The 25,605-nt window shown below is 38.4% G+C and overlaps 1 protein-coding gene across 2 annotated transcripts in view; it reads left to right on the top strand.

Annotated features, from left to right (window-relative positions):
- akap11 (A kinase (PRKA) anchor protein 11) overlaps positions 1-25,605 on the top strand; it is a 121,924-nt gene that overhangs the window by 15,668 nt on the left and 80,651 nt on the right. For both annotated transcript variants that reach the window (XM_039745287.1, XM_039745286.1), the window contains exon 2: positions 23,948-24,064. In XM_039745287.1, coding sequence (XP_039601221.1) covers positions 24,002-24,064 — 63 coding nt within the window. In that variant the 5' untranslated portion in view covers positions 23,948-24,001. The remainder of the gene's footprint in view (positions 1-23,947; positions 24,065-25,605) is intronic.

Here is a 25,605-nt window from a genome sequence, read left to right as displayed (position 1 = left end):
CAGTGACTCGTGTAGGACACCACTCTTAACATCGGCCAATTCTGATGAGGTTCCTCGCATACAACCCTCTGCTTCCTGTGTCTGAGCCAATACTGCACCCATCTAGAAACATCACCCTGAACTCCCACTTCTTTTAGTTTGATGCCCAATCTCACATGTGGCACTAAATCCTTTCTGAAAGATCACATAAATAATAAGATATTCTCCACTTTGATCAATGTACCTATGATGCATGTTACGCGTACTGGCCTGTAGCTGCTTGGATCAGCCTGATCACCTTTTGATCGACTTTATTCTCGACATACACTTTTTTTTTTCTTGACTGTGTCCGTATTTTATTTTCTTCTCCGTGGCCCTAATGCGCTTCTGTAGGATACAGTAAAGAGGTAGGTTTTTTGAGATTTTATTTTGAAATAATACAGTATTTGCTTTATTTATTTGGAACTGTCCAAAGAATGTACTTTGTTGTTCTCCTGTAAAACTTAACGGCTTTAAGATTTTAGAATTAAGATTTTATTTTATTTATTTGGAGTTGACCAACAAATTTAATGTGTTCTCCTGTAAAACTTTAAATATTTTGACAGGTCAGAAATTGAGACTTTTTTATTTTGTGTTACCTATTTTATTTTTTTGAAATTGACCAAAAACTTTTGTCACTGTCTTGTTCCGCTGACAGACTGAGGCGATTGTTCCTCCCCCACACTATGCGACTTCAATTCCACCCTGGGGGGTAAATGCTAACATTAGTCGAAGTTATTGTGTGCTTTTACAGGCATTTTTATTCCTATTTATTTTAATATTGTCCTTTGTGTCAGTATACTGCTGCTGGATTATGTGAATTTCCCCTTGGGATATAAAAGTATCCTATCTATCTATCTATCTATCTATCTATCTATCTATCTATCTATCTATCTATCTATCTATCTATCTATCTATCTATCTATCTATCTATCTATCTATCTATCTATCTATCTATCTATCTATCTATCTATCTATCTTAGTTGTGCATTGTATTTGTGTTCTCCTGTAACCATTGAAGCTTTTGACTGGTAAGAGTTTAGGTTATTAAACATTTATTTATATAGCACATTTTCATACAAGAAAAAATGTAGCTCAAAGTGCTTTACAAAATCAAGAATAGAAAAATAGAAGACACAATAAAAAATAAAAATAAGTCAACATTAATTAACATAGAATAAGTAAGGTCCGATGGCCAGGGTGGACAGAAAAAAACAAAAAAACTCCAGACGGCTGGAGAAAAAAATAAAATCTGCAGGGATTCCAGACCAAGAGACCACCCAGTCCCCTCTGGGCAATCTACCTAACATAAATGAAACAGTCCTCTTTGTATTTAGGGTTCTCATGGCAGGACTTGATGATGATATACACTTATTTAATTGATTTGAATATTCTACAGTACATTTGTCATGTTCACCTTCTGACAGAAAACAAATAATATTTAAACCAAAAATAACCTTATATCTTCATATTTCACTTAGAAGTAAAAGGAACCTTTTAGCTTGAGAGAAACAGTGATTTGATTTATATTGTGATATATATTGATATTGACTGATATGAAAACGATTATTGTGATAAAGTTTTCTTCTATATTGCCCAGCTCCAGTCTTTAGTTGTATGGGTGGGCTTTGTGCATGAGAGCTGCTCCTCCAGAAGTGCAGTGCATAGAATGTATTATGAGGAATAAGGAACACACTTGTTTTGAACCTCACAAACAGAAGAGAGGTTTTTCTTGCTGTCTTGTGTTTTAGGTACTAAAATAAAATGGAAAAAAAGAACATAAAGGTAGAGACTGTAGGTTAACTTCACATACCTGTTTACCTTTCATATAGCTCTGACTTTGTCAGGCAGCATGTTACTGGTTGTCACAAAAAACGACAGACACAACTGTGCTGAATGGTCAGCAGTCAGTTGGTAAATGTTACATAAACAGTGATTGTCAGGTGTGTAAATTAACATGGTCTGGGCAGTCAGCAAATATGACATACCCCATGACTAGGAGTCAAACAGGGTGACATTGGCTTGTATGTAGGATTGTCAATATGGATATTAAAATCACCTACAAGAATGAAGTCTGGGTAAGATAACTTAACTGAATTAGTAGTTCAGTTAGAGTAATTAAACAAAAAAAAACACCCATTGGATTTTGGAGGAAGATACTAAACAATAAGTAGGATAGGACAAAATTTCTTTATCAGTTTTAGAGCCAAACACTTGAAAGACAATGAACTTTAAGTTGGCATTTTTTGATATTTAATTTAGATCTAACAATTACAGCAAGTCCACACCCTGACTAGAGCTCCATGCCGCTGCAACGTAAACATAACTAGATGGTGTCTCCTCAATTAGAGACTCAAACTCATTTGAAGGGAACACAGTTATCTCTTGTCATGTATACATCATGTGTGGATTTATTAATTATCGCTATCACTGCTCTTTTTTTCATTGATAGTTCTTCCAATTCTAAAAGAGTGAAAATAAATATATATACATTTACACATTATGCAGAGTCCATACGACTCTACGAATTAGATTAGGCAAGCTTAATGTTGTCATGCTGCATTATTTTTACCAAGTATTGTTATATTATTTTTCAGGTTCATATAATGTGTTATATTTATCTATTCATTTTATGACTTTGCTGCAAGTTTCTTGGGGTGAAGTTGTGTTTTCATCACTTGTTTACAATACAAGACAATACAACTTATTTCTTTTATAGTGTTCTTCACTGAGTGCAGGCACAGAGTGCTGTGAACAATTCTCAGTTAAAATGCAACCATAGATTATACAAATTACTGAATATAGAACTGGAACACATCTAAATGCATATGTTTGAGAATAATGAAGTATTATGAAAACATTTTGTCGTGTGTTAAGACGATCCTTCAGGTACACACAGCCAACATTAGAAAGTTGATATAAGTAAAAGCGAAAGGTCAAGGGAGAGCTGTTTAATGTCTCCTGTCTAACCTGCATGCCACAGTAATTGGTACTTAGCAAAGAAAGGATCCATGACTATATATTAAAGAGCTTAATAATTACTGTCCTAATCTGCCGCAGAGAGTACAATGGCTTATTTTGTTTCTATTATTATATATAATAGTTTATTTACAAAGCTGCCTAGTGGCTAAGACATTGGGCTTTAAGTCAGCAGATTTCTGGTTTAATTCTCCTTACTAAATCACTGTGTGACCCTAAGAAAATCTTTGGACTGTGCTACAATTGCAAGCAAGGATACGCAGTTCTTTTGTGGACCTTTGATTTGCTAGTTTCTAAATAAATACAAAGTAAACAAACACTCTTATTCCTGTACATTTTTTATACATTTATTTTAAAGGAAATAGTACAGTCATATGAAAAAGTTTGGGAACCCCTCTTAATTCTTTGGATTTTTGTTTATCATTGACTGAGACATTAAGTTTATTGGATTAATTGAAAATATGCAATATGCATCATAACAAAATTAGACAGGTGCATAAATTTGGGCACCCCAATAGAGAGATTGCATCAGTACTTAGTTGAGCCTCCTTTTGCAAATATACAGTGCACCCGGAAAGTATTCACAGCGCATCACTTTTTCCTCATTTTGTTATGTTGCAGCCTTATTCCAAAATGGATTAAATTCATTTTTTTTTCTCAGAATTCTACACACAACACCCCATAATGACAACGTGAAAAATGTTTGCTTGAGGTTTTTGTTGTTCGGAAAACACCCTAGGACTCAGATATTCCTAGGAAATGAAAGACATACCACTGTTATCTTTTTTGTTGAAAGTAGAGTAAGTTATTATGCAGGCTAAGAGGAGTTCCCAAACCTTTTCATATGACTATATGCACTATTAAACCATAAATACATAAAATACCTAGAGAGGTACCTAATTCTAGCATAGGTAACCGGTAATGTCCAGACCAAAATCATATACTGTATACTAAATGTTTTTTTTTTTTCGTTGAATCCATTTTGAATGTTCAGAAAAAGTCTGGGCAAGAGCAATGTCATGACTTAACAATTTGATACTACTTCTTCATCTTTCGGCTGCTCCTATGAGGGGTTGCTACAGCAGATGATCTTTTTCCATGCCTTCCTGTTCATTACATCTTGTTCTGTTACACCCATCACCTGCATGTCCTCTCTCACCACATCCATAAACCTCCTCTTAGGCCTTCCTATTTTCCTCTTCCCTGGCAGCTCTGTCCTTAGCATCCTTTTTCCAATATTTCCAGCATTTCTCCTCTGCACATGTCCAAACCAACGCAATCTCGCCTCTCTGACTTTGTCTCCCAACCGTCCAACTTGAGCTGACCCTCTAATGCACCCAATTCTGCTATCCATCCTCATCACACCTAGTGCAAATCTTAGCATGTATTCTGTCTTGTTCCTACTGACCTTCATTCCTCTCCACTCCACTGTCGGCTTTAAATGCCAACATTTGTCCCCTTATTCATGGACATGGCAAGTGTTCACTATAGTAGAAAAAAATCTTTCAGTTTAGTAAGTATTGGCATTCCTTTGAATGCTTGTCTTCATAATATTGTACAGAAAAAATACCATAATAGTATATTGATTAGGTGAAGCATCAATGGATTGAAAGATAGACCATACATTTTTCACTCAGCATAGACAAATGACTAAAGGAAACATACAGAAATTTCCTCCCTAGCGAATTGGGCTTTAAGTAGCTACTACAACATTTCCAGGGAACCCTAACAAAGATTCTATAAAAGTATGGAACAGTTTAGAGTGCTGCAGCATTTTTTTTTTCCCACTTCCATCATTTCTTGTTTTGATGAAAATGCGTTTTCAGGTGCTGCGCCAGTATTTCCCATAAGTTCTTATTGGTGTTGCTACATTGTGATCAGGATGGCCTTTGTTTGTGGTTTATCTTGTTGCTATGTAATTCTAACCATTTTCACTGTGGGTATAGACATTGTTGGTACAGTGGAACATTCCTTTTCTAGCCAGATAGAAATATGTCAGTTGTGTGTGAACATTTAGAGTTCTGTTGCCCTTTTGGTGACTCAGATGATACATGAAAAACCATCTGCAGTCAGCAATAGTGAATAATCAATGTGGGTAATTTAGATTAACTGGGAATTTTTTGAAGTTGTTACTTGCAATGTAACATTTTTATTTATTATTTAAAGGTGTAGCATGCCATGCCCAGAATCCTTCACTGTGAGCAGTGCTTTTAGTGTTTGCCAATCTTGTTGTACTCCTTCTGTTGGTGAAAACAACATAAAGACATTGTTTTCTGTCTTTATACAATGCTTATTATACCACCAATGAATGTGTGCATTGTGCTACTTTACAAATAAAAGTAAATTTTTCAGTATAATTACTGAAGTTCTTAACTGATTGTTAATGAAACTTTGTCCTCATTCTCTAGATTTGTCTGTTTTTTCTTGTATCTTTTTCAGTGTGTGGACATTATAGTGAAGGAGGGTATTCTTTTGGCAAGACTGATAAATGCCATTCCTACCACCTCATCCACTGTTCTCAATTAAACATTAAAACGATAAGCAGTCATCTTACAGGTACAGGTCTTTAGCAGGCCAGTCAATGTTGTTAATAATGTGCAGTATTGTGATTCATTTCTTTCACCTTATCATACCATATCATTTAAACAAAGACACCCTACTCATTTTTAGTTAATTCATCTATAGCATTGCTCAATTTTAAGTTCATGCTTATTATATATTCATAGTATAATAAAATTATTACCTGTATGTCTCCTTGGAATTATGACAGTAATAGAATGCCAAAAAAGTCACAGAATATAACAACATGCATAGAATGTAACATATGTATGTGAAGGGTGTCTGATGGGAAGTGAACCTTCCTGGGAAGAAAGTCTTGCTGCATAATACCGTTTTGATATTTTTCAGTGTAGTCTCCCTGAATTTAAACACACTTCTTCCATAAGTGTTCCAACCTCCAAATGAAACCACCTCCTCATCAGTGTTAAAATGGAGACCAGGCAGGCAGATGTCAGTAGGTGCCAAATCTGGCAAATAAGGAGAATGAGACAACTGTTTGTGAAGTTTCCACTGTCATATGCTCTGTGTGGTGGTGCAATGTCATAATGAAAGAGGACACTGAGGGATAACTTTTTGGGATTTTTTAGCAATGGCAATGACAGGCAGGAGACGCAGTTGTCAAGATAACAGTTGTCAAGAAGTAGGTTTTGGCTACTTAAGAAAGTAAATTCACATACCTGACGTTACTCCTTCATAGGTGGGCTGATTTACCATCCAACACCCCTTATGTGTGTATTTTTATATATATATATATATATATATATATATATATATATATATATATACACATATACAGTGGTGTGAAAAACTATTTGCCCCTTCCTGATTTCTTATTCTTTTGCATGTTTGTCACACAAAATGTTTCTGATCATCAAACACATTTAACCAATTTAACACATTAGTCAAATATAACACAAGTAAACACAAAATGCAGTTTTTAAATGATGGTTTTTATTATTTAAGGAGAAAAAAAATCCAAACCTGTGTGAAAAAGTAATTGCCCCCTTGTTAAAAAATCACCTAACTGTGGTGTATCACACCTGAGTTCAATTTCCGTAGCCACCCCCAGGCCTGATTGCTGCCACACCTGTTTCAATCAAGAAATCACTTAAATAGGAGCTGCCTGACACAGAGAAGTAGACCAAAAGCACCTCAAAAGCTAGACATCATGCCAAGATCCAAAGAAATTCAGGAACAAATGAGAACAGAAGTAATTGAGATCTATCAGTCTGGTAAAGGTTATAAAGCCATTTCTTTTTTTATTAATTTTATTATAATCAATACATAGTAATCAAGTTTTTACAAAAAAAAAAGAATTATGCTAAGAACAGATCGATCCCCACCCTTGAGAGAGAGAGCAAGCCAAATGGTGTAAAATTTAAGGCTTGTAAAAATACCTAAATCAACAAATTCTCTGTGCTTTATAAACTCATTTCAAAATATTACTGATTAGATCCTGCCATGTTTTGAAAAAGTCTGCACAGATCCTCTAACTGAGTATTTGATTTTTCCAATTTTAAATAATATAACACATCAGTTTCCCACTGACTTAAAGAGGAGAGTTTGGGTTCTTCCAGTTTATCAGAATAAGTCTGCGTGCCAACAGTGTAGTGAATGCAATCACAATTTGTTTGTCTTTCTCCACCTTAAGACCCTCTGGAAGAACCCCAAACACAGCTGTTAATGGGTTAGGAGGGATTGTGAGTCCAAGACTGTCTGAGAGGTAATTAAAATTTTTGTCCAGAATAATGTTAATTTGGTGCAGGCCCAGAACATGCGACCCAGTGAGGCTGGGGCTTGGTTGCAACGCTCGCAGGTTGGATCATGCCCTGGAAACATTTTGGAGAGTTTTAGTCGAGACAGATGTGCTCGATATATAATTTTGAGTTGTATAATTGTATGCTTTGCATATGGAGCTTGAGTGAATTCTCTGCATTGCTACTTTCCACTCCTTTTCTGATATATTAATTGAGAGGTCATTTTCCCAGTGTCCTCTTGGATCTTTGAAAGGAAGGGATTGTAAAAGGATTTTATATATTGTAGAGATGGAGTCTAACTCCTTGAAATTGAGCAATAATTTTTCCAGCGTGGATGAGGGTGCAAGATGAGGAAAATCTGGAAGGTTCTGTTTAACAAAGTTCCTGATTTGAAGATAGTGAAAGAAATTTGTAGCTGGAATGTTAAATTTGGAATGTAATTGTTCATAGGATGCAAAGACGTTGTCTATATAAAGATCCCTAAGCAAGTTAATTCCAAATTTTTCCAGATATTAAAACTGCATATGTTTGTGAGGGTTGAAAGAGGTGGTTCTTTTGCAGGGTGCCACAGAAAGAAGCTTCTCCGTCTTAAAATGCTTTCTACATTGGTTCCAGATTCTAAGTGAGTGGAGCACAATTGGGTTATTAGTGTATTGCCGATAACGTGTGTTTATTGGAGCACAGAGCAAGGAATACAAAGAAGTACTGCAGGATTTTACTTCTATTGCGGTCCATGCCTGTGTATGTTCTTCTATTTGTGTCCAGGTTCTTATCGCCTGTATATTTGCGCCCAGTAATAAAACTGGAAGTTAGGTAGAGCCATGCCACCTTCTGCCTTTTGTCTTTGTAGGGTCGCTCTTTTGATGCGTGGATGTTTAGAATTCCAAATAAATGAGGTTATTGTTGAATCTAATTGCTTAAAGAACGATTTATTAATGTATATTGGTATGTTTTGAAATAAAAAGGAGCTTAGGAAGAATATTCATCTTAACAGTGTTAATTCTTCCAGCTAGTGTGAGATGAAGGGTTGACCATCTATGCAAGTCTTGTTTAATTTTTTCCATGCAGACGCGAAATTTTGTTGATATAGAGCTTTATGTTTACTTGTGATGTTTACCCCGAGGTATTTAAACTGTTCTGCAATGATAAAAGGAAGGGTGTCTAATCTAATATTATATGCTTGCGAATTCACGGAAAGAGTACACTTTTATTCAGATTAATTCTGAGACCAGAGAGCTTTTGAAATTCTGTGAGTGCTGCTAAGACTGCAGGCACAGAATTTTCTGGGTCCGATATATACAGTACCATGTCATCTGCATATAATGAGATTTTCTGTTCCAGTCCTTCTCTGCTAATCCCCTTTATCTGATCAGTATTTCGACAATGTATTGCCAGTGGTTCAATGGCAATTGCAAACAGCAGTGGTGACAAAGGGCATCCTTGTCTTGTGCCACGCTCTAGTTTAAAGTAGTCTGAGCAAATGTTATTGATGCAAACTGAAGCTTCTGGGTTAGTATACAGTAATTTAATCCATGCACAAATGTTGGGCCAAACCCAAACTTCTCCAAAATAGTAAAAGGTATTTCCATTCAATCATGTCGAATGCTTTTTCTGCATCCAATGATAATAATATTTCTGGGGTGTTTGATTTAGTTGGTGAGTATATTACATTAAACAGGCGTCGAAGATTTGAAGATAAGTGTCGGCCCCTAATAAATCCAGTTTGGTCTTGTGATATTACGAGGGGAGCACTTTCTCCATCCTTCTAGCTATGATTTTAGAGAGTATTTTAACGTCGTTATTCAGAAGTGAAATTGGTCTGTATGATGCACATTGTAATAAGTCCTTATTTTGTTTTGGAAAGACAGTGATTAGTGCTTGGCGAAAGGTTTGTGGAAGAGATTGGTTATCTCTGGCTTCTGTAAATGTTGCTAATAGGAGGGAAGCTAGCTGAGCGGAGAATTTCTTGTAAAACTCTGCAGGGTAGCCGTCAGGGCCTGCTGCTTTTCCACCTTGGAGTGACTTTATAGCATCCAGTAATTCTGATAATGACAGAGGTTTATCGAGTTCCTCCACACTAAAAGCGTCAATTTGTGGTATCTGTAATTTATCCAGAAATGCATTAGATTGTATATTGTCTTCTTTAAACTCAGTAGTATATAGGGATTTATAGTAGTCTCTAAAAGTGTACATTATATTTTTGTGTTCGATGATTTTATCTCCATTCGTGTTAGTAATTACCGAGATTGCGTTATACATCTTGCTTGTGAATTTGTTGCGCTAAAAGCTTATTAGCTTTCTCTCCATGTTCATAATAATGATGTCTGGATTTGTAAATTAGTTGTTCGGTTTCTTTAGTTGTCAAGAGGTTTAATTCTGAATGTAGAGCCTGCCTCCTCTTATGTAGAGTCTCGCTTGGTAGTCTGGCATGTTCTTCATCTATTTTAGTAATTTACTTTTTATCTCTGCTACTTTCTTCGCTTCGGATTTATTTCTGTGGGAAAGATATGAGATAATCTGTCCTCTTAAGAAGGCCTTAAGAGTTTCCCAGAGTATTCCTGCAGAGATCTCAGGGGATGTATTTGTCTCTAGAAAGAATTCTTAAAGCCATTTCTAAAGCTTTGGGACTCCAGCGAACCACAGTGAGAGCCATGATCCACAAATGGCAAAAACATGGAACAGTGGTGAACCTTCCCAGGAGTGGCCGGCCGACCAAAATTACCCCAAGAGCGCAGAGACGACTCATCCGAGAGGTCACAAAAGACCCCAGGACAATGTCTAAAGAACTGCAGGCCTCACTTGCCTCAATTAAGGTCAGTGTTCACGACTCCACCATAAGAAAGAGACTGGGCAAAATGGCCTGCATGGCAGATTTCCAAGACGCAAAACCACTGTTAAGCAAAAGAACATTAGGGCTCGTCTCAATTTTGCTAAGAAACATCTCAATGATTGCCAAGACTTTTGGGAAAATACCTTGTGGACTGATGAGACAAAAGTTGAACTTTTTGGAAGGCAAATGTCCCGTTACATCTGGCGTAAAAGGAACACAGCATTTCATTAAAAGAACATCATACCAACAGTAAAATATGGTGGTGGTAGTGTGATGGTCTGGGGTTGTTTTGCTGCTTCAGGACCTGGAAGGCTTGCTGTGATAGATGGAACCATGAATTCTACTGTCTACCAAAAAATCCTGAAGAAGAATGTCCGGCCATCTGTTCGTCAACTCAAGCTGAAGCGATCTTGGGTGCTGCAACAGGACAATGGCCCAAAACACACCAGTAAATCCACCTCTGAATGGCTGAAGAAAAACAAAATGAAGACTTTGGAGTGGCCTAGTCAAAGTCCTGACCTGAATCCAATTGAGATGCTTAAAAGGCCTTAAAAAGGCGGTTCATGCTAGAAAACCATCAAATAAAGCTGAATTACAACAATTCTGCAAAGATGAGTGGGCCAGAATTCCTCCAGAGCGCTGTAAAAGGCTCATTGCAAGTTATTGCTGCTAAGGGTGGCCCAACCAGTTATTAGGTTCAGGGGGCAATTACTTTTTCACACAGTGCCATGTAGGTTTGGATTTTTTTTTCTCCCTAAATAATAAAAACCATCATTTAAAAACTGCATTTTGTGTCTACTTGTGTTATATTTGACTAATGGTTAAATGTGTTTGATGATCAGAAACATTTTGTGTGACAAACATGCAAAAGAATAAGAAATCAGAAAGGGGGCAAATAGTTTTTCACACCACTGTATGTAAGTATATATATATATATATATATATATACTGTATATATACTGTATATTGTGACAGATAGGGGGTGCTATCGCTCCCTTGAACCCTGTCCACGAATCCAGACTCCGGGTAAAAGTTCAATAGTTGACTTTATTAAATTGCCACAGTGCACAAAGCACCCTCTCCTCCACTATACTCATATAATAAACAATAATCAATCACAATAAACAATTCCTCCACTCCCAGACGCGTTGCCCTCCTACCACCCAGCTCAGCTAGCCGTCTGGGAGCTCTCATAGTCCTTTTATATTCCCTGACCCGAAAGTGTTCCCAATCCCCAGTCCATGTGATCTTGTATCGCTTCCGCGTCAGGTAAAAAGTCCTTTTCTTCACCCCGGAAGCACGTCATTCCCCTTGTCCATGTGAATTGGACGTACTTCTGGGGTGAAGAAAAGGACTTTTTACCTGACCCGGAAGTGATACAAGATCACATGGGGGGTAGGGTAAGTAACCGTTGTTCCCCCCTGCAGCGTCCCCTAGCGGCCCCCATGGCATCCAACAGGGCTCCGTATAAAAACTACAATATCCATGATGCCCTGCTGGTTTTCGAGGGACCTCCATACTGCAGGGAGGACTCCACCTGGCAGCTTGGGGGTATTGGCCAGAATAAATGGCCAGCCATACACCACAATATATATATATATATATATATATATATATATATCTATATATATATATATATCTATATATATATATATATATATATATATATATATATATATATATATATATATCTATATATATCTACACACACACATATATACACACACATATATACACACACACAGTGGAACTTCGGTTCACGACCATAATTCATTCCAAAACTTTGGTTGTGAACCGAAGTAATTTCCCCCATAGGATTGTATGTAAATACAATTAATCCGACCAGACTGTACGAACTGTATGTAAATATATTTTTTTGAAGTTTTTAAGCACTAATATAGTTAAATATACCATAGAATGCACAGCGTAATAGTAAACTAAATGTAAAAACATTGAATAACATTGAGAAAACCTTGAACAACAGAGAAAACTAACACTGCAAAAGTTTGCGCTATAGTGCTACGAACCGCTTGTTAAAAACACTTTTTTAATGAGTTTTAAGCACAGGGAAAAAAATTAACATTTGAAAAATCCGTAATTTAATAAAACAGCAAGAAAAGTAACATTGCAACAATGCACTCTGTGAACCGATCACTGTAAACAGAAGTGAAAACAAAGACAAGCCCTGTTTATTTTTGAACTGCCTTCTCTGCCTTATGCATCCAACCCCCTCTCTCACTCTTTCTCTTTGTGTCGCCTGTGTGTGTGTCCCTGCCTCTTGCGCCTGTGTGTGTCTCTCTCACACGTGCCTGTGCGTCTCTCTCGCGTGCGCCTGTGTGTGTGTGTGTGTGTGTGTGTGTGTCTCCCTCGTGCGCGCCTGTGTGTGTGTGTCTCCCTCGCGCGCGTGTGTGTGTGTGTCTCCCTCGCGTGCGCCTGTGTGTGTGTGTCTCCCTCGCGTGCGCCTGTGTGTGTGTGTGTCTCCCTCGCTTGCGCCTGTGTGTGTGTGTGTGTGTGTGTGTGTGTGCTCCCTCGCGCGCGCCTGTATTTGTGTGTGTGTGTCTCCCTTGTGCGCGCCTGTGTGTGTGTGTCTCTCTCTCTCTCCCGCACGCCTGTGGGTGTCGCAATTTCTCTCGCTGCTCAGGGAATGCATAGGGAGAGACTGAACATGTGTGGAAATCATCGGCGCACACAAACCGAAAGGGAAACTGGCTTGTTTGTATACTGAGTCTGTGGTCGTGAACAGATGCAAAAGTTTGGCGAACTTTTTGGTCATAAACCGATTTGTAAGTGTTCCAAGAATATATATATCTTCTTTTTTTTTTCGGCTGCTCCCATTAGGGGTTGCCACAGTGTATCATCTTGTTCCATATTTTCCTGTCCTCTACATCTTGTTCTGTCACATCCATAATCCTTCTCTTAGGCCTTTCTCTTTTCCTCTTGCCTGGCAGCTCTATGCTTAGCATCCTTTTCCCAATATACCAAGCGTAACTCCTCTGCACATGTACAAACCAACGCAATCTAAGCTGACCCTCTAATGTACTCATTTCTAATCCTGTCCATCCTCGTCATACCCAATACAAATCCTAGCATCTTTAATTCTGCCACCACCAGCTCTGTCTCCTGCTTTATGGTCAGTGCCACCGTCTCCAATCCTTTTAACATAGCTGGTCTCACTACAGTCCTGTATATCTTCCATTACACTCTTGCTGATAACCGTCTGTCAGAAATTACTCCTGACACTCTTCTCCACCCATTCCACCCTGCTACACTTTCTTTTTCACCTCTCTTCCACAATCCCCATTACTCTGTACTGCTGCTCCCAAGTATTCACACTCATCCACCTTTGCCAACTCTATGTCCTGCATCCTCACCATTCCACTGACCTTCTTCTCATTTACACACATGTATTCTGTCTTGTACCTACTGACCTTCATTCCTCTCCTCTCTAGAGCATATTTCCACCTCTCCAGGTTGTCCTCAACCTGCTCCCTACTCTTGCTAGAGATCACAATGTCATCAGCAAATATCTCCTGTCTAAACTCCTGTCTAATCTCATCTGTCAACCTGTCAACCTGTCCATCACTATTGCAACTAAGAAAGGGCTCAGAGCCAATCCTTGATGTAATCTGACCTCTACGTTGAAAGCATCTGTCACTCCTTCCACAGATCTCACCACAGTCAAACTTCCCTCGTACATATCCAGTACAGCTCTTACATATTTCTCTGCCACTTCCGACTTCCTCATACAATACAACAAATCCTCTTGGCACCCTGTCATATGCTTTCTCCAGGTCCACAAGGACACAATACAACTCATTCTGGCCTTATCTATACTTCTCCATCAACACCCTCAGAGCAAACATCGCAACTGTGGTGCTCTTTCTTGGCATGAAACCATACTGTTGCTCACTGATCATAACCTCCCTTTTTAACCTAACTTCCACTACTCTTTCCCATATCTTCATGCTGTGGCTCATCAATTTTATCCCCCTGTAGTTACTATCGCTCTGCACATCCCCCTTATTGTTAAAAATCAGTACCAGTACACTTCTTCTCCAATCCTCAGGAGAGGAGTTAAAATCTTTCCAAGATTCCATTAAACAATTTGGTTAAAAACTGCACTGCCATCTCTCCTAAACACCTCCTTGCTTCCACAGGTATGTCATTTTGACCAACGGCCTTTCCATTCTTCATCCTCTTCATAGCTGTCCTTCCTTTCTCTTTGCTAATCCGTTGCACTTCCTGATTCACTATTTCCACATCATCCAACCTTCTCTCTCTCTCTCTGTCTCATTTTCTTCATTCATCAGCCTCTCAAACTACTCTTTCCATCTTCTCAACACACCCTCCTTGCTTATGAGTACGTTTCCATCTTTATCCTTTATGACCCTAACCTGCTGCACATCTTTCCCAGCTTGGTCCCTCTGTCTAGCCAATCGGTACAGTTCTTTTTCTCCCTCCTTACTGTCCAACCTTTCATACAACTTACCATACACCTTTTTTTAGCCTTTGCCACCTCTCTCTTCACCTTGCGCCTTATCTCCTTGTACACTTGCAATCTTCTATGTGCATCTCTCTGACTATCCCACTTCTTCTTCACCATTCTCTTCCTCTGTATACTCCTGTACTTCACCATTCCACCCCCTGGTTTCCTTTTCCTCCTTCCTCTGTCCAGATGTGACACCAAGCACCCTTCTTTCTATCACCCTTACAATTTCAGCTGTAGATTCCCAGCTGTCTAGTAACTTTTCATTGCCAACCAGTGCTTGTCTTACCTCCCTAAATTCAAACCTTGCAGTCTTCCTTTTTCAATTTCCACCATTTGGTCCTTGGCTCTGCCCTCACTCTCCTCCTTTTGTTGATCTCCAACATCCTGTGCTGTCTAACTACACTTTCCCCTGCCACCACTTTGCAGTCTTTAATCTCCTTCAGATCGACTTTTCTGCATTGGATGTAATCTATCTGCGTGCATCTTCTTCCACTCTTGTACGTCACCCTATGTTCCTCCCTCTTCTTAAAATACATATTCACTACAGCTATGCCCATACTTTTTGGAAAATCTACTATCTGACCTTCTTCATTCCTCTCCTTGATACCATTCCTACCTATCAGCTCCTTGTCTCCTCTGTTCCCTTCATCAACATGTACATTGAAATCCGCTCCAATCACCACTTCCTGTCCCTTGGGTGCACTGTCCATCACTTCATCCAACTTGCTGCAGAAATTTTCTTTCTCATCCATTTCACACCCAACTTGTGGGGCATATGCACCAACAACATTCATCATCACACCTCCAATTTCTAGCTTCAAAATCATTACTGTCTGACACTCTTTTCACTTCCAAAACACTCTTGAAATACTGTTCCTTCAGAATAACTACCAACCCCACTTCTCCTCCTATCCACACCATGGTAGAACAATTTGAATCCACCGCGTATCCACCTGGCCTTACTCCCCTTCCATTTAGTCTCTTGAATGCACAATATATCAACCTTCCTTCTCTCCATCATATCTGCTAATTCTCTCCCCTTACAAGTCATACTGCCAGAATTCAAAGTTCCTACCCTCAATTCCACTCTCTTTACCTTCCTCCTCTCCTCCTGCCTCCGGACACATCTCCCCCCTCTAATTCTTCTTCTTCTCCTTCTTTGGCAGACAGTAGCCCAATTTCCGTCAGCACCCTGTTGGCGGTCATTGTTAATCCGGGACTCGACCGATCCAGTATGGAAATCTGTATTGTTGTCTGCATGTTGATCTGGCAAAATTTTATACTGGATGCCCTTCCTGACGTAACCCTCCCCATTTATCCAGGCTTGGGACCGGCACTAAACACACTGGTTTGTGCATCCCCTATAGCTAGGTTATATATATACAACTTATTTCTTTAAAAGTGCTCTTCACTTAGTGCAGATGCTGTGAAAAATTCTGTTAGAATGCAAGTTTAAATTATCCAAATTACTGACTATAGAACTGGAACACATCTAAATGCAGATGTTTGGGAATAATTAAGTGTTATGAAAACTTTTTGTTGCACGTTAAGAAGATTCTTCAGGTACACACAGTAATAAACATTGCATAATAAATATGCACACAGTAGTAAGCATGGTGTGGAAAAAGAAATGGGTAGGGGTTATTCTGAAGGAACAGTATGCTTACTTAATATGTATAGTATATATATATCCATCTTTCCCAGCAATATTAGGATGCCAGACTGGAAAAAATAAATCCATCCATCCATTATCCAACCAGCTATATCCTAACTACAGGGTCATGGGGCTCTGCTGGAGCCAATCCCAGTCAACACAGGGCGCAAGGCAGGACACAAACCCCAGGCAGGATGCCAGCCCACCGCAGGGCGTGCCCACACACACACACACACAAGCACACACTAGGGACAATTTAGAATTTCCAGTGCACCCATGCATGTCTTTGGACTGTGGGACGAAACTGGAGAACCTGGAGGAAACCCATTCAGATACAGGGAGAACATGCAAACTCCATGCAGGGAGGACCTGGAAAGCAAACCCGGGTCTCCTAACTGCGAGGCAGCAGTGCTACCCACTGCGCCACCGTGCCGCCCGGAACAATAAATACTGTATATAATATTTACAAACCCTCTCACAATTTTATACAATTTGCATTTTCTGGATCACATGCAATATGTGTTATTATTACTGGCTATCCATTAACCTTCCAGCCTATGGATAGAAACTGCCTCAGAGTCAAAACGTGTGAAATCTAACAGAAGGGAACAGTAAGAAGAGTAACTGTGCAGGATCATTAAGGTCTTTAATGGGGTTATACAATATCAGAAAGTGCAAAAGAACACCCAGAAGAAATTCTGTCTGGAATACTGTAATATAAAATATTAAAGATAGAAGGCAGGAAATGTTATGATGAAAGCCCCATAGTTAGTAGAACACCCCATGCTATTACAGAGTACAACAAAGCTCACACCACAGCTATTAACAGACTGTTATCAGAGCATAATAGAAGCATTTGTTTGTGTTAACCCAGGATGCAAAGTTCTGTGTGAAGTGTTCTTCATGCCTGGTAGATGTCTTCATGCATTTTTGTCCCACTAATGGAGTTGCACCTTGATTGTATACTGGACATTAATGAAGCAGGATGCTTCTTGTAAACAGTGATATTTATCATGTGTATATATTTATGTCTGCAATACATAGGGCCCTTTGCAGGCATTGCAGTGTGGGGTACTATTAGCTGTAGTGCTTATTCATGTCTGGTGTTTGTGGAGGGCATAGAGCTAAGAAACTAGCACTACTTACATCAGGAACATCATCCAGCTGGTCCTGATCCTGAACCTGCATGAAATGAGAGATGTGTTCTTCCAGCAAGTCTGCACCCACCCACATTTTTCCCATGCAACTTAACATGATCTAGAGGCTGCTTGTCACATTCCCTAGCCTGAATCCAGTCAGCAGCAATGAGCCTAAACCAGTTGTTCCTCCTGTTTGAAAGTGCATTGGCTGACATTACACAGAAGGAAATTCATAATTTGTATGATTGCTTGTATGCCTGAGTGCAAACCTGCATTATAACATTAGGAGGTTGCATTCAATTTTAATGTAACACTACAGTATATGTACAAATTAAGCCATGTCAAATCACTCTTGTGTGAATTTGATTATTTTTTAACACACTTAGATGATTCCCCTACCCAGATCTTTTTTCTGTGGTGTGATGTCTCCAAGATGTTCTTTTTTTTTCATCTGGATGTTATACACCCAGTGAGGATGGACTCCATTATTTTCCTTTAGAAGTTAGTGATCTGTTATTCCATATTTGTTATCTGTTTATGGTCACAACTTCTGGATAGTGGTTGCAAGCAAACACACACATTTTTATGCATGGCTCATTCTCCATGATAGGATTAGGAGGACTTTGCATGGCTCAACCTTTGCTAGAGCTAGAATGTTGTGGAGGGAATGTATTTGTTGACTGGGCTACAAATGATTTAAAATGGTTTAGAAGTACTTGGAGACAGTTACCAAGGATAGGGTCGCCTCACAAAGAGAAAGTTGTGGATAGTGAATATTCATATGAGTAAAATCGTTAAAGTCAAGATCAGTTTTAACATCTCTGTTCTGCTGAAAAAAATGTCTTCCTCTGCTGACAGCTGACCTAATTATAAGCACTTAAATGTCTGAGATGTTGTTCAGCAGTAATGGTAGGGATATGGCCCTTGTCTGGATGTTTATGGTGACCCGGGGCCTTCATGTATAAATGGTGCGTATGCACAGAAATGTTGTGTAAGAACGTTTCCACGTTCAAATCGCGATGTATAAAACCTACACTTGGCGTAAAGCCACGCACTTTTCCACGGTACCTCATACCTTGTCGTACGCAAGTTCTCCGCTCGGTTTTGCAGACTGACGGCACCCAGCGTCAAAGCAGTGCTACTGTTCCTGTGTGGTTACCCTTTATTTGTTAGAACCACATTCCTGACGCGGCTTTATAAACACACTGAAACTAACCACATATTGTTTATTAGTGTAATGCATCTGATTGTAATTAACCTGTAACAATATAATGGCCCAGGGAATAGCCATAGTATTCCAAATACCATAACTGCTTTAGCGTTGTAACTCTTACTTTTTTTCCTTCTTTCAGCTGCTCCCGTTAAGGGTTGCCACAACAGATCATCTTTTTCCATATTACTCTCACTGCACCACTTGGAGTATTTATATAACTGTATCTGAGTGGGGAATCACAGCAGCAGCTGATCAGAAAGATAATTATCGGTATACAGCATCAAGCCCACTCTGCCTCAGCCACGGCAAAACGTTTTAAAGCCTTTCCTGTACGGACCTCGCGGTTCAGAAACAGTTTCATCCCAAGAACTATAAATGCACTCAATCAATTGCTCCGTGTAGAACTGTTTGTACTTATAAGTACAATCACCCCACTGCAAACTTGCACTACTGTTATAATATTACACAACCTGCGCCACTTTAGAAAGCTCATATTTACATATGATGACGATATCATTTTTATGATGAAATGCAGCAAAATATGTTTATTATATTATACAGATAAAACTTTAACTTCATTTAAATAATCTGTATTGTTAATATTTAAACATGTGAGGACACTTTGCTGCAGCGCTAGCTAGTTCACATATTGTTCCTGCCTTGCGCTGTATATTTGCTGAGGATGGCGTGACACTGGAAGGATAGACGGATAGAATAATTAAACATGTACTATGAAGATATTTCAATGTTCCTTAAAAGTTTTGAAGAATCATCATTGTAAGCTTACAGATGGCTTAACGTCTATTACAGAGCTGATTGTATGGCGATTGGGTATTTGGAGAAAGAAAAGTAAGGACAGGAGTTGGAGGTCAGTATGTTTGAAAGAGTCAGTACTGCTACAGTAATTTAATCGAAGGTTGCGCACAATCAGGCACCGTGTTCCCCTGTTTAATAACGTGCTTTAACTCCTATCATCATGAAAAAGATATCACGTATACATCTCAGTATTTTAATTATTCAGAGAGCTGTAATATCACGAATGTAATGGATTCTGTGTCCTGTCGGAGAAAGAGAAAAAACAGAAGCACGTAGTGATTCACGCACATAGAGCACATTGAAGAACAAATACAAAACAAAGCATTTAACGTGCTACTTTAGTTACGATGGGATTTGAGAAACTAGTAAATTAAATGATTTTAAAATGAAGTTTATGTTCTACTTTAATGACAAAATAAACTACATCATTAAAGTGGATATTTCGAGATTGAAGTTAACATTTCGTGCTTTTTTCCTACTCTGTGCCTTTTTTTCCTCACTGTACCCTAATAAGCTTCCATATAACACTCGGACTGTGGGCTACGTCTCGCCTTTTCACAGCGACTTTGATATGTGACAACTTCTTTTTTATGTCGGGCACTGCGCGACTTTGTGAACTTGAGCTTGTTTCTCCAACATGCTATGTCACTCGATCAATTTCCTTTTGTTGATTATAACACTGTATAAACCAACAAATAGTACATTTTTCTTTGCCTCCACTTGGTATTCGCTGAAATTCTTATATTGTCCCTCTTGCTTTTGCCATTGCCTTTTCACAGAATGCTGAGGTTAAGGTCTATTTATATTGATTTGCATATTCAAAGAGGCATAATTCTGGGAGGAGACTGGGCGGGACAGAAGGGCGCATGCATGGACGTTAGTTTTCACGCTGATTGGGAGTTATGGAGCGGAAGAACGTGAAAGTTGGAGTACGCACAGATTCCTGAATTCCAGAATTTTCTGTGCGTAAGCACATTTCGGCTTTTGTGCTTACGTCATGTTATAGTGCGAATTCTACGCACGGCGTTATACATGAGGCAGCAGGAGTTCTGTTTTTAGAAGAAAGTCTTAATTTACCCTCTGTTCTCTACTAGTCTCTGCGTCTGTCTTCATCTATGGTCATGCGTTCTGGGTAGTGATCAAAAGAACAGATAAAGTAACTGGCTGAAATGATGTTCCTCCTCAAGAGTATAAAACTTTTAATCCATGATAGTTTCAGTAACTTGACCGGTTTCAGTCAAGTGTCTGCTGCTTTGGAATAGGAACAGCTGGCAAATGATCGTGTTCACTGGTCTTCTCCTTTAGGAGGTGTACAAGGCAAAGATTTCTCACAGTAACCCTGTGGCAAACCAAAACTTACTGACAAAATGATTCCTTTCAATTGTGATGGGAGTTTTTCAGGGAAAGCTGCCAACTTTTGCTGGAGACACAGATGGCTTTTGAAGTTCTTACTAGGTTGTTAACAGAGAATTGATAAGTTTTGTAATGTTAGCTCTCTCCTGTCGGAACATAAATTTCTTTGTGAATGAAAAGCAGTATGTTAATTAATTTTTCATATGCAGTTCCTTGTGGATATATGAGTGGTAGATTCTAAAAAATGTAATTACTGAATTAGGTGCTTGCAGCCTTAAGATATGTTCTGTTCATGAAGCACTAAGAGAATGTGGTAATCGGGCTTCACAGTGATGAAACCCTTCATAAATCATATTAGAACTTTAACACTGGCTTATTATACAGCATATTGCACTTCATGTGATGTTATAACTAAGATGGAGTATCTGATATAAGTGTCCTTGTTTGGTTTTTTGTTGTACCAAATGATGAGTAAAAATGCTATTTAATAATGTCATTTGAATATTCAGAAAGAGCTAAATATAATGAAAATTAATCAAAGCATCTTAGAACTTAAAAATGACTTGCTCTTTGGAAAACAAAAAGCATGTACTGCTCAGTCTACTTTTTAGCCTCAAGGTGGCAGTGTTGAATAAAGTTTAAGCCCTTAGTCATACAATTTGAAAAGCAGAAATACTGTACAAGTTAACAGGTAATGTTAACTCAGCTTCATACTGAAGAGTTTTTCACTTTGTCTTATTATGTACACACAACACCTTATAAGGGTATACAATTATTGGAATATATGTACACATATACTGCCTATATCTACTGAATGTATTCTACAACAAGGAATAAGTGAAGTATAGAAATATAGATTTTGTTTTACATTTTGGACATATCTTGAAGGTCATCTTATACATTGTATGTCTTTTAATGAATAAAGAACTTAACAATTTTTAACTATTTACTAAGTGAGTGAAAGTGGCCAATACTGTTACTTACAGTCCTTGTGAAAGTATTCATCCACCCTCAGTGTTTGCGCTGTTTTGCTGCATTACAACCTGGAATTAAAATGAATTTTGGGGGGGTTAGCACCATTTGATTTACACAGCATGACACAAACAATAATTAAGACAAAAAACAGATATTACGACATATGCATAGGTATTCAACCAACAAACTCAATACTTTGTAAAGCTTAATTTTGCTGCAGTTTCAGCTGCAAGTCTCTTGGGGAATGTCTCTGTTAGCTTAATACATCAAGCCACTGGAATTTTCACCCCTTCTTGTTCAAAGCAAAACTGCTCTAATCTTGAGTTTATGCCATCGATTCTCAATTGGATTGAGGTCTGGATTTTGACTAGGCCATTCCAAGACATTTATTGTTACCCTTTAAACCGCTTCAGTGTAGCTTTAGAAAGTACTGTATGTTTAGGGTCATTGTCTTCTGGAAGGTGAACATTCATCCCAGTCTCAAATCTCTGGCTGACTGAAACAGGTTTTCCTCAAGAATTGCCCTGTATTTAGTGCCATCCATGTTTCCTTTAGACCTCACCAGTTTTCCTGTCCTTGCCAATGAAAAACACCTCCACAGCATGATGCTACCACCACCATGGTTCACTGTGGGAATGGTGTTCTTGGGGTAATGGGAAGTTTTGGGTTTGCACCCCACATGGTGTTTATCATGATGTCCAAAATGTTCAATTGTAGTCTCATCTGACCAGGGAACTTTCCTCCATGTGTTTAGGGAGTCCACCACATGCTGTTTGGCAAAACTCCAAACATGTTTCTTATTTATTTTCTTTAAGCAGTGGCTTTTTTTTCTGACCACTCTTCCATAAAGCCCCAATCTGTGGAATGTACAGCTTAAAGTGGTACTATGGATAGATACTCTAATCTCTGCTGTGAATCTTTGCAGCTCCTTCAGTGTTATAATTGTTGTCTGTGTTGCATCTCTGATTAACACTAGAATTACCAAAGCCTATGAAAAAACTCGTAAATCCGGACCACCTTAAATCCCTTCCTGTCCGTCAGTGTCTTTTGCTTTGTAAATGTGCCGATCAAGACAAGCAACAAGCAGCAAGCAGTCTACTTGCCTACTCCAGCTTGTAGCGGAACTGCCTCATGAGCACCCAGAAGCACTTCGGGTGTCCCTGGTATTTCTTCTGCCAGCACCTCCAGGTGTGGCAGAAGTGCTGACGTCCAGGGCTCCTCACTTGTTTGGACGCCCCCTGACGGCGGCCACGGGCCCCTATAGGGTTGCGCTTCCATGCTCCATTCCCGTGGCCTCCATACCAACCAGGTCGGCTGCCCTCTCGTGGTCCGGGGGAGGCACAGACCCCAGCTGACCACCACAGTATTGAGATGCTCTTATTGTTAATATTATACAATAAACACATACATTTGGTTTGCGCCTGTAATAGCCGATGTAAATGTATACTACTTGTAAAAGTTAGCTGTTTTTTTTTCCACTTTAATTCTCTCAGTCACGATCACGATACATACTACTGCTCACCCAGGGATGTGACGCTGATAGTTTTTATTTGAAACTGGGAATAAGTGTAGATGTGAGTGGTGTTTTGAGACAATGGAAATGGACATTCTCTGATCCGGATGGATATAAGCTGACACACAAACGCTGGTGAATCTGCCTTTTTCGTATCTCACTGTCACTTGATTTTTTTTTTTTTATTCAGTTTTATTGAGTATTCCTGCTTACGCTGAATTAGTACGCACCTTATTGTCCATGATGTCAAAGCTGCACTGACAAAAAAAAACCAAAAACATAGGTATATATGATATTTGGAGTTATTCATTTTATGACCTGTATAGTACATTTCAGAAAACATTATGGCATGAATGCAACATTATTATTGCGAGACAACAAATCTGTGCTCCACACTAAAACCCCTTGCACCATTTCCCCACTGCCCCACACGTTCTGTGGTACAAGAGTAGAGCATCTCACTATTTCTAATCCACATCCACATCTCTAGGAGCAATGGTATTGTACATGGTTGATGTTTTGGAATAATGATGTGAACTGTTAAGACATTGCACAGCCCTAATTCTGTCCAGTTATTATTCGTTTTACATAGATAAATTGTTGATTTAGTTTCTAGAGAAGCTTGCTGATAATTTCTTTTTGTCATCCACAGTTTCATTTCCTTTGGCAAACGCCAGTATAGGGAGACCTAAAAAACTGCCAAAGTATGGATGCCTGTGTCCGAGTCCGTGGTGTTCCTGTAAAGGCAAGGTCTTCTGTGAGAAAAGAGGTGAGCAGCTTTTTATTTTGTGCTAAACATTTTTAATACATGTTTTACTCATGGAATAGTGTCAATCAATGCTACATGTTGGCTTTGAAACAGCAGCACACCCCTCTTTTTAAAGACTCACCCAGACAAGACACTGGTACAAGGTTCTTTGTCTTTGGCTGTACTCATTTTTCTAATATTTTATATTTCTAATATAAAATTTCAAATTTCCTAAAAAAGTAAACTGGCTTAGACATCGCATTTCTGTAGTGTTTTGTTGTATCATTTCTGTCTTTTTCTGAAACCTCTGCAGTATGTTATATTTTGAAATTAGTATTTTTTTTAATACCCATCAAGGCCATTGTGTTTATTTTACATGTTCTGCTTTTCTGATGTTTATGTAAATTAAGTTAAAATATGAAATGTCAATTGTTTAAGAACAATTTTAAAAGTCACTTAACATACGTTTACAATTCCAAAAAATAAATCATTTGTAATTCTCTCTATTTGTAAAAAAATAATATCCTGAATTAGAAATAATTTGTAGGAAAGAATTAACAGACTTTTCACTTAATTTTCACAGACATATTGTAATGGTGGAGGCAGATTATTGGAATGAATTTTCAAGTTTGAAACTCAACAAATACTGAAGGTAGTCAGTTAGACCACACCAAGAAAGGGAATGCTATAAAATTCCACAGAAATACCCAATGATGTTGCTACCCTTTTCCCCGTATTTGGGTTTCATAAGATCGTATGTACACAGCTAATTTATTTTGAGATTAAGGCTTCAAACAGAATCAGCCCTGTTATGCTCACCTTTGTTGCCCATCGTTGTAACAATCAACATATGCTTTTGTAAACAGAACAAAAATATCTTCCATTTCTTCCTTAAAGTTATCCACTTTGTGACTGAGGCAATAGGTATTTATCTTTTATCATAGTTTATATTTAATCCACTCTTTGCAAGAAGGCAGCTTTGCTTTGCTAAAAAGAATAAGGCTTTAAATTGCTGTACAGAGCATAGATTACATACTGATGCTGCTCTATTTGAGTCTTACTGATTTGTTTGTGATTTTTATGTACTAATGCCTCAAAATTAAATCCTACAATGTGAACGTTAGTCTCCACTGAGGGGTTGTGTAGCACTTTTAACAACTTTTCCTTAAAGGTAAGAGACAATTAGAACAAGAAGAAACTAACATTCATTTAACAGCTACCTGAGTAGGAGTATATGCATAGAGTACATTGTAGGGTAGGTTTGAAGTTTTTTTAAGTTAAAATTATTTCTTCAGGATCGTGATACAGTACATATTAATTCGCCACATAAAATTGCATTCAAAAGTGAAGCTTGTTTTTATAAATATAAAAAAATGAGTTGTCAATTGTTGCAACTTACAATAGGGCTTAAGGGTACACGAGTCCATAGGTGAACTGAGAAGCCTTAAGATTTACCAAATGTGTCCTTATTGAAGCAAAGTTTTAGATTTAAGAAAACTTGCCTTCTGAATTTATGAGTCACCCTTGTGATAACGAAAGAGAATTAGAAATAATTATTTTAT

Source organism: Polypterus senegalus, chromosome 2, assembly GCF_016835505.1.
Source record: "Polypterus senegalus isolate Bchr_013 chromosome 2, ASM1683550v1, whole genome shotgun sequence".
NCBI lineage: Eukaryota > Metazoa > Chordata > Cladistia > Polypteriformes > Polypteridae > Polypterus > Polypterus senegalus.
This window is presented reverse-complemented; position numbering and strand designations above follow the sequence as displayed.